We start from the raw sequence: 9,654 nt of genomic DNA on the forward strand, positions 1-9,654 counted from the left end.
TGCTTCGCCCTTCTTCCTCAACTTCGTCTATACATCCACTACTTCCACGATTCATCTTCATCCACTACTTCCTCAACTCATCGCCGTCATCTTCATCAGCAAGCCATGCTACTCTTCATCATATGTATGCCGATCGGATTTCCATGTTGTTATCTATGGAACTAGGGTTTATCTCGTTGGCAGATGACATGCTAGTTTTCATTCATATGTATGCCGAATTGAGTTCGATAAATCTATCTATGCCATCCATGTCTATGAGTAAATTCGGAATTATATTAATGGAAGTCATCACATTATTTCCAGCATGAGAATCTTGGATATTTAGTTCCAAGATGAATGACAGCATCGATGAAGGACAACTGTTTTGTTTCTCTCCCGGTGGTGGTGACGCCAGAACTTTGCCGATTACATGAAAGTGACCACCCACCCGACCAAATCATGGCAGGTTTACACAAAATCCACAATTATGATCCCAACAAACATTTCAAGTATTGTTTTAGTAGGCTTGATGACTGCCTTTTTGCCGTGCCATGGCAAGCAACTGAATACATATATTCACCAGGATCCACGCAGCCTAGGTGCATGCGCTCAGCTGGTTCTTCAACCGTCGACTTTACATTTGCTTACCTGTACAAATTTCTTTGTTGGAAGTTTGTACTTGGACTGCTACTGCGCACGCAAGAAAACGATAGCTATAGGCATGCAACACTGTGTCGAAGAACATTGAGCGTAAGGAGAATGCATGGCCTGACGCCAGCCGCACGTATGCATATGTGTTTATAGGAGGGTGTACTGAACTAGCATGCCGTCTAGATGCATGTAGTGCAGCTAGGTTAACCTTGTGACTGACTTTATACAGTGATCTTATACTAATTTACAGAGGTAGTTTATGTGAATAAGGATGATAGAGACCAACTCTACGCACACGACACACATACTATTACCAGCATGACCTTCACGTGAATTGTTTAAAATGGGGCCACCTCGCTTCATCTCCCCCCCTCCCTCCCATTCGCCGCTTTCAACCTTCCACAGTTCGACTCCCCTCCACCAGCGATGTCGTTGCTGTGTCGCCCCCTTCTCCGAGTCAATCCTAACTCAGCCTCACTCGCATCCCCATGCCTTGCCATGGCATGCTGCTACGCTCGTAAAGTTCTAAGTGTGCATCAATTAATATGGATTGGAGGAAGTAGTATTTTTTAGATAACTAATAAATAGCAAACCGGTATGTTCGGTTCTTGACTGTAGCTGCCCTGCCAATATTGGCTTGCCAATTATTTGGCGTGGAATTCCTTCGCTCAGGGTTGGCCAAAGATTTGGCAAGAATCTGTGAAGGAAGGAACAAAGGACTCATTGGCAGCCAAAAAATTGGCAACAAAGCAAACAACATACAAGGGATTTGGTGTGACCAATACTTTGGTAGGGTGAGCTGGGAGCCTAAACCAAACAGACCCTTAGAACGCCGTACGCAGTGCATTCAGTCTCATCGTGTACTCCCTTCGTCCGGTGAAAAGACATAGAAATTTTAGGACAAATTGTGGAGTGGAGTAAAAAAATACATTGGAGAGGTGCAAGCCATCATCTCTCTCTTTTTTAATTACCCAACGTCCAATGAGCTAAGTGCATGTAGAAATTAAGGAGACCATGTGTATATTGTTATTGGTCTTGATTACTGTGTGATGAGAGAGAAGCACTTTTTTCTATTTTAAAGTGCATTAATTGAGAAGATAGAAGTTCCTTTTGCTCTGCTTCGAGGTGATGTCAGGACTTAAGATTAAATTTGACAAGAGCGAAGTTGTGGTCTTAGGCTACTCGGCGGCCAAGTAACAGAGGACCGCGGATAACCTCAACTGCAGGCTCACATCTTTCCCCATATCCTATCTGGGGATGCCTATGTCGGATTCCAGGATCTTGGTGAGTGGTTATGATCCGCTAGTGGGACGAGTAGCGTCCCGCACGGAACCTTGGTGCGAACAGTTCACTTTAGAAGGAAATAAAACCGTCCTTATTAGCTCTAACCTCGCTAGCCTCCCCATGTATATGATGGGGATGTTGCTTGCCCAAGGATCAGGGTGGCCTCGGCATCACGGCCTCACGACGCATGAACGCACCCTCATGTTGCATTGGGTCTGGCGGATCATGCGGGGCGATGGGGGTCTATGGCTTCAGTTGGTGGAGGAAAAATATTTGCAGGGAGAGCCTCTCTTGGCGTGTTTTCGCTCGGCTAGGTCTCAATTCTGGAGATCTATCCAGGCGATTAAGGATGAGATCCGGCTGGGTGCTACCTTCTCAGTTGGCAATGGGAATAGCACCCATTTCTGGATTAACCCCTCGCTGGATGGGGAGTCGCTTCGTGTTCGGTTTCCTAGGTTGTTTGCTATATGCGAGGACCCGCATCTGCGGTCTCCGCGGCCGGTTTGGATGAGCAGTGGAACATCGTGTTCCGCCGTTCATTTGGGTCGGAGGAGGTGCGAGAATGGGCGAGTTTGAGGGTAGTCCCTCGAGAGTTGTCCCAGTCTCCTGACAGCATTTCCTGGAGACTCTCTCCTTCGGGAGAATTCTCCATTAGCTCTGCATACCAGGCGCTCTGCCGCCAGCCGGTCATACAGTGGTTATCCCCATTGTGGAAGGCGCCGATGCCCCTCAAGATCAAGATTTTTGTTTGGCAGCTTTTGCGTGATCGCTTACCCTCTAGGACAGAGATTCTTAAGCGACACGGTCCGGGCGATGGCATATGCCCTCTATTTAATGTCCCAGAGACGGGAACCCACATTGTGTTTTCTTGCACCGCGGCACAGGCTCTCTCGAGCTTTGTCCGCGAGTCCCTCGGGCCGGATTGGGAGGCATGGGACCTTGCAGAGTTCCGGCAATCCAGGGCCACCCAGGTGGGCCGCAAGCGCCCCCTATTCCTGCTTATCTTTGCGGCAATGGTGTGGACCCTTTGGATGACTGACGATAAAATGGTGATTAAGCGGATCTTCCCGCGGCAAGCTTTTGACTCGTTCTTCAAATTTCTTGCCTTCTTGCAGCACTGGCATCCGCTCGCTAGACAGCGGGACCGCGACCGACTTGGGCTTCTCATGGACGCACTCCTAGCTTTCGCGCGCCGGCTTTCCGCCCATACGACGGCTTCTTAGTTCGCCACCCGGTGGCCTTTTTATATTTCTTCTTTCTTTGTTGGGCGTGATTGTGGTGTGGCCCCAGCCATCTTATTTGCTATCGGTACTTGGTTGTATGGATGTTTGCTTTATCTATAAAGCGGGGCGAAAGCCTAGCTCAAGAGGGAAGATAGAAGTACACTTTTTTTTTGAACAAATTTTAAAGCCAAACGCACACTCTTCAGTACGTAGTTATATATGATCGCATGAGTATATATTGTACTAGAACAAATCCAAGTAGCGTCACTAGGGCATAAGCACAAGAGATCTCTAAGCATATATAACCAATCAATCTCGGGCCAATCATCCACCAATTTGATCAATCGACCTACAAATAATAAGCTGCGAGTCTCCGGTCCCCTACACAATCATCCGCTGGCCGGCCGATCGATACATCGACATGTCACCTGCCCGGCCGGCCGCTTCCAAACTACGCGTACGATCAGTAGCACCGGCCGGCTACGTACGTACTCACCGCCCCCGCTGGTGCACAGTACTCTAATTAATGTGCAACATACCATTCCAGCAGGGTCACCCTAGGCCGGGGACGGCAGCCGTACGTGTCTTGCCCCGATCGACCGTGAGGAGAGCTGCGTACGTATCAGGCAGCAAAAAAGACCACCAAAAGCTTAGGGGAAAGCAATGTCGCGCATGCAGAAGCGTGCGTGTGCAGGTAAACTGGTACAGGTCCACCCCCCCTGCCGGCGCCGTTGCGGCACGGCTGTTGGTCTCCTCGCCGTGGATGGCATCCGTGCAACCAGCGCTTGCCACCGGGCCGTCGCGCGCAGACGACCGGCAGATCACCCGGCGAGGTCACGGAGCAGGTGAAACCCTGCGCTCATCGCCCGGTAGTGCTGGTCCTGCACGCCGTGGGACGACCCCTCGGCGGCGCCGTCCATGCCGAACTGGATGTTCTGGCCGTGGCCGCCGGACGGATGCAAGCCCACGCCGTCCATCTGCTCGCCCGGGAACAGGAACCCGCCCGCGCCGTGCTGCGCGGACGACGGCGCGCCGAACGCGATGTTCACACCGCCGACGCCGCCGTGCGTGTCGTGCTGCTGCAGCCCGAGCGTGAGCGACACGCCGCCAGCGCCGCCTCCGAATCCTCCCTGGCCCTGCCCGCCGTACGCGTCGAAGTCGAGGTGGTGGGCGGCGTCCATGACGCCGAAGCTCTCCATCCGCGCGGGAACGCCGGCGATGTTGACGACGGAGGCGAGCGAGCCGGCGTCGTGGCCGACGTGCAGCTGCGCCCGCGTCGGCTTCCGGTCGTCTGCCCCGACGCGCTCGCCTTCGTCGGCCGCGGCCGCCCCCTGCTGCCCCTGCGCGTCGGAGGCGTGGCTGCCGCTGCTGTTAGGGTTGTTAGGGTTTATCAGGCCGCCATCGTCCTGCTGCTCGCCCTTCATCTCCTCCACGTACATCTCCTCCACCATGGGCTTCCACAGCCGCACCCGCGCGTTGATGAACCAGTTGGACACCTGCATGCAGCGCGCGCATGTCATTGTAGCGAGAGGTGCAAGTGTAACCAAGAACCAAGAATCTCTGTCCGGCCAGCGCTAGCGGACGCGCCGAGACCCAGACATGGCAACCGATTGAAGCGTGACGATGGAGATGGGCCATCCACACGCGACGCACGGGTAGTGTGTGTACGTACGTACCTGGCTCCGTGAGAGGCCCGTCTGGCGAGCCAGGATGTGCTTGTCCACGTCGCTCGGATACCTGCAGGGATACACACATTTTGGTACGATCACATGAGCACAAAATGTTACGAAAGCATGCGCTATTAAGAAACAAAATGAATCAAGTATATTAGTGCTAATCGGTTAGAACTTATGTTTATGCTTTGTCCACTCAAACACACTTCCCCGGTTAATTTACACATCACACAATAAGATCGATGCGTCACATATCCAGCTAGCTAGCCATGATTAACTAAGCCATCCTTTTCTCACAAAAGACTTTTGTGCTTACGTGCGTGCATACAAAATCACTCACGAGCTAGCTAGGTACACGTAGTTCATCAACTAATTAACATGCATGATGAAAACCGGCCAATTAGTTTATGTTTCCAATTGGAATAAGCCAACGCCCTAGCTAGTCCGTAGGGATCGATCGTACACACACACACATGACATTGGGTATATGCTTGACAGCTTGAGTATATATAGCATCCATTGGCCAATATGCCAACATGGCCATTTGAGCAGGCGATGCCAACATAATTGTGGTCCTGATGAACATTATGCTATACGTAGAATATAAACCTTTTATGAAGAAAAGTCCATTAAGAAAACTAATTAACTGACTACCAATTCAATGTGCTAGCTAGTCCTTAACACTATGCAAAATTTAACTTTGCTCAATGTACATTGCATCGATTTACATGATCTATATATATATGCTTAGCTAGTTAAATTTACTATGCTGGTTATCTATATTATTGAAAGGAAATAAAATTACTTTGTGAGCTGATGACATAACTGTTGGGTTAATGCATGGCACGAAAAGATGCAACTATTGGTGCGGTACTGCTACTTACGGGTTGAGGAAGTGCTCGAAGAGCCATGCCCGGAGGATGGTGACCGCGCGCTCGGGCAGGCCGCGCTGCGGCCGCCAAGGGTGGCTGTCCATCATCATGCCACCGTTCTGGTGCATCGCCTTCTGCTGCCGGATGCACTGGTCCAGCACCTTGAGCCGCGGCGTGTCCCCCCTTGTCATCCCCGGCGGCGCCACGTCCTTCTCCCCGAGCGCCTTTCGCACCGCCTGCAGTTGCGCTACGATCCCGTCCCTAAGGCTCCGGAAGTGCCGCGAGATGGTCCGCGCCGCCACCGCCGTGTACCCCGATGCCGCCCGCTCCCCCGCCACCGCCTCGAACCCGCCCGCCAGCCCTCTCATCTGCTCGCAGTACCTCCTGTACCTCCGGTCCACCTGCAACCACTCATACACCAATGCAGTAAATTAAGATGGGCAATGTAACAGTGAATTACACGGTAACAATGAACTGCCGGTGTGGTAACTTGTGCGGATTAATTGACCAGTAAATTGGTTGATTAGGATGGGCAATGTAACAGTGAATTAGAGGGTAACGGTTAACTGCCAGTGCTGTGCCGTGACATGTGCGATCGAGCTGCATGCTAGCTAGAACTCAGCTGCAAGCACTGCAGCTCTTTCCGTGGCAGTGGCAGTGGCAGTGCAGTGTGGTAAACAGTAAGAAATGCTTGCATTGAATTCTCCGAGGGAGATGGGCAAAGTGGTGGTGCTGCACTGCAGCAGTATGCAGAGAAAGCTTGCAGTCGCAGAGTCATGGCAGGCAGGCAGGGTGTGGGTGTGGGGGAGACGAGGCCGTTGCTGCATGGCCATGGCCGGCGGGGCTATCTATCTAGCAGGGGACCCGGGCTATGCGAGGCAAGGGAATAGAGGTTTCCGAAAGCAAAGGGTGTGGCCCAAGAATAGCGCCCCACGGCTGCCCTAGCCGCAGGTGCACTCTTCCGGCAACCATGATGGAACTCCTGCTCCTGCAACGACGACCTTTCCCGTAACCAATCCCAGATTCCCTTTTACTTCGATCTCATGCAGCACTGCAGTGCACTGCCTGCTAATTAGTAATCAATCAAGCAACTGCTTGTGGTGGAGCCATGGAGCTGTGCTTGGATGATTGGATTGGCTAGGTAACTATAGCTCGATCGGAGCTCGCTGCTCACCTCCTCCAGCATGACGTAGAGCCTGTCCTTGAGCCGCTTGAGCTCCAGCGCCTCCATGGCCTGGATCTGCGCCGACGGGGTCCAGCCCGACGTCGACGACGACGACACCTCGCCGCCGCCGGCCTCGTCTTGCTGCTGCTGCTGCTGCTGCGGGGGCTGCTTGGCGCGCTTGGGCGTGATGTCGACCGGGAGGCTGCAGTAGCCCTGCAGGAGCTGCTGCGCCGGGAGGAGGAACCGGGAGCTGCGCAACGGCCACGCCGCGCCGTGCCCGTGCGCGTACGTCGCCGCCTCGTGCTCGTGCGGCAGCATCCACGACGCCGCGGACGCCTCGTGCTGCTGCTGCTGCTGCTGAGACGAGCCGCCGAGATGGTGATGGTGCAGCTGCGCGACTTGCTCCGGCCGGCACAGCGACAGGGACAGCGGCGCCTGACTCGGATGGTGATGTTGATGATGCTGCTGCTGCTGCTGCTCGAGGAAGAAGCGCATGGTGGAGCCATCGTGGCCGTCTCCTCCCCCGTCGCAGTGAACATCCGCAGAGACGGACGTCGCGCCGGACATCGCGGCGGCGTGCAGGCCGCGCATGCCGAGCAGCTCCATCCCGGACTGCAGGCCATACAGCTCCGGCGCGCCCTCATCCATCTGCGGCATGAGCGACGCCGCCGCCGCGTCCGCCGCCGAGAAGTAGTCCGCGAAGCCCAGGCTGGGATCGTGCGCCATCCTCCCGAGTTACACACCACCAAAAGGTCCACCCAGCTCGATGGAACAACTGAAGCAAATTACACCACCAAACCAATCAGCAGAGCAAAAGCAAACGAGACAAAAGGGCAGGAACACCAATCGAAAGAGATGAGCTCACTTTGCGCAAAGCAACTAGCTCGGACGACCAAATCTTTCCAAAAAACAAGAACAGACGGCACCCAGTTGATTAGTCACTCCTATCGCCACTGATCTATCAAGCTAGCTAATCAAGGCTAGCTAGGACTGAGCAGAAATACTACTACACACATCACAGAGAGCTAGCTACTGGCTAGCCATAGGCCATAGCAAGGTAGACGAAGAGGAGGAAAGCAACGAGGTCAAAAAAAGATGCGTTGCAGGTAGCAATCCAATCCAACTATCCAAGACAAGAGACAATCCCGGCCCCTTTACCAAATCACACTACCAGACTATACCTCACAGGCTCTCGCAAGAATCTCGCTTTGGTCTGGAGGGGAGGAAAAACAGGATGAAAAGCCAGCAGCGGATTGTGGAGGACGCGCGCAGTGGTCTTAAAGAAGCCAACCGGAGCAAAGATCTCATCGGGAAAAAGCAGGCGAGCGAGCGAGAGAGGAAACGGGAAAAAGGTGTGGGGCGGGGCACGGAAAGCATACATGGCTATGGCTCCCTTCGTCGTCGTCGGCTGGACCGGCCCGGCCGGGGTGTGTGGTGGTGGTCTGGTGGTTGCCCCGTCAAGCTTTCGCCTCGCCCTGCCGCTCGCTAGCTGCTGCTTCCTCTACTTGCTTCTTCTGATATGATATGAGATTCCCTCTCTCTCTCTCTCTGTCTCTCGGTCTCGCCCTGCTGCCGTATCTCAAAAATATCTGGATGTATGTATTTGCTAGTGTGCAAACGTACGTGCTAGCTACCAGGTTTTGGAGATGGTGGATATAATCTTCTTCTGTGTGTGTGGACGGATCGATGTGAGACTAGTTAGACCGGCCTCTTTCGGTGCACAGTGTATGTATACGTGTGGCTTAAACTCCTCCGATCGGCCAAGTTCACAGGAGATATACTACTAGCTAGCCAGGACTCGGGTGGTCTAGGGTTATTCTTGGTACTTCCTACATTGCATAGAGCCTGCATCAATTAATTTGGATGGAAGGGGGTAATATGTGAGGTAATCAGGTCTGCTCATGCTGGTAATTATGCTGATTACTCTTTTTGTCATTGGTCAAGTAGTGCTCTTCATTTTCCTGCCTACGTTCGTGTAATGGGGACTCGTTTCCTTTAAATATCTAATGGGCTTCCTTTTGGGCAACGTTTTCTTCTAGTGGACTAATGATGCATGCTATGGGATGGAAGCACTTTTTGCATACATAAATGGCTCACTCTAGCATGTGATACATTTGTTGAAGTTGATCGATGTCCCCACAGGAGGGATGCAACAGATGATTCTGCATTTCTACGCATGGAAAATGATCCCCACGGGAGGGATGCAACATATGATTCTACATTTCTACGCATGAAAAATGATGGTTCATTTCATATATAGGAAGTATATGTGGTATTTTCATATCCCGGATGACACAACTGAAAGGGGGCGGAAATGTACTACTCCCTCCGATCTATATTAATTGTCGCACATTTAGTACGGCCTCATATTATTTGTCGCACACTTAGTACAACTTGCTAAGTGTGCGACTAATATGGATCAGAGAAGTGCAGAATATAGTAGTATCGGAAATGCATGTTAGGGCCCGAGCTCCATGGTGCTCTTTTTGTTTTGAAAAAATCACAACTCATATTTAAAGTTTCAAAAAAATCCTGAAGTAGGTCCTGGCGCCAAGTGGGGAAAGAGTGGTCCACACCTTTCAACTAATTGCAATTAAAACAGCCTACTGAAAAGACCGCTGGGACCGTGCCTATCTGTGGGACCAATTGCATGCGACTTTCTTGATTTTCCTTTTTTTTCCCATACGCTTCTATTTTCTGCTTTTTTTAGAAAACTTCATTTTTTTTCTGACTTCATATGGTGTACCTTAGGACTAATCATTTATCGATATACTGTATTACATTAGCTAATTGCGCATGCGTAACCT

The 9,654-nt window shown here is 52.0% G+C and overlaps 1 protein-coding gene across 3 annotated transcripts; it reads right to left on the bottom strand.

Moving 5' to 3' along the window:
* Window positions 1-3,414: 3,414 nt before the first annotated feature.
* Window positions 3,415-8,591, bottom strand: LOC109770306 (uncharacterized). 3 transcript variants are annotated; one of them, XM_020329021.4, is made up of 5 exons: window positions 8,227-8,591; window positions 6,857-7,622; window positions 5,695-6,083; window positions 4,814-4,874; window positions 3,415-4,633 (listed from the first exon to the last, which is right to left on the bottom strand). In XM_020329021.4, the coding sequence occupies exons 2-5, from the start codon at window positions 7,571-7,573 to the stop codon at window positions 3,959-3,961; spliced, it is 1,842 nt and encodes a 613-aa protein (XP_020184610.1). In that variant the 5' UTR covers window positions 7,574-7,622; window positions 8,227-8,591; the 3' UTR covers window positions 3,415-3,958. The 3 variants fall into 3 exon arrangements, with proteins under 3 accessions (XP_020184610.1, XP_020184605.1, XP_020184619.1); XM_020329016.4 differs by having other exon boundaries at window positions 7,713-8,423; XM_020329030.3 differs by having other exon boundaries at window positions 8,029-8,250.
* Between the last annotated feature and the right edge of the window lie 1,063 nt (window positions 8,592-9,654).

Source organism: Aegilops tauschii, chromosome 4, assembly GCF_002575655.3.
Source record: "Aegilops tauschii subsp. strangulata cultivar AL8/78 chromosome 4, Aet v6.0, whole genome shotgun sequence".
Lineage (NCBI taxonomy): Eukaryota > Viridiplantae > Streptophyta > Magnoliopsida > Poales > Poaceae > Aegilops > Aegilops tauschii.

Coding starts and splice junctions, on each gene's coding strand:
- LOC109770306 (XM_020329021.4), bottom strand. CDS start 7,573: ATGGCGCACGATCCCAGCCTGGGCTTCGCGGACTACTTCTCGGCGGCG. Junction 6,084..6,856: donor TCTACGTCATGCTGGAGGAG/GTGAGCAGCGAG, acceptor GAGTGGTTGCAG/GTGGACCGGAGGTACAGGAG. Junction 4,634..4,813: donor CGGGCCTCTCACGGAGCCAG/GTACGTACGTAC, acceptor CGCTGCATGCAG/GTGTCCAACTGGTTCATCAA.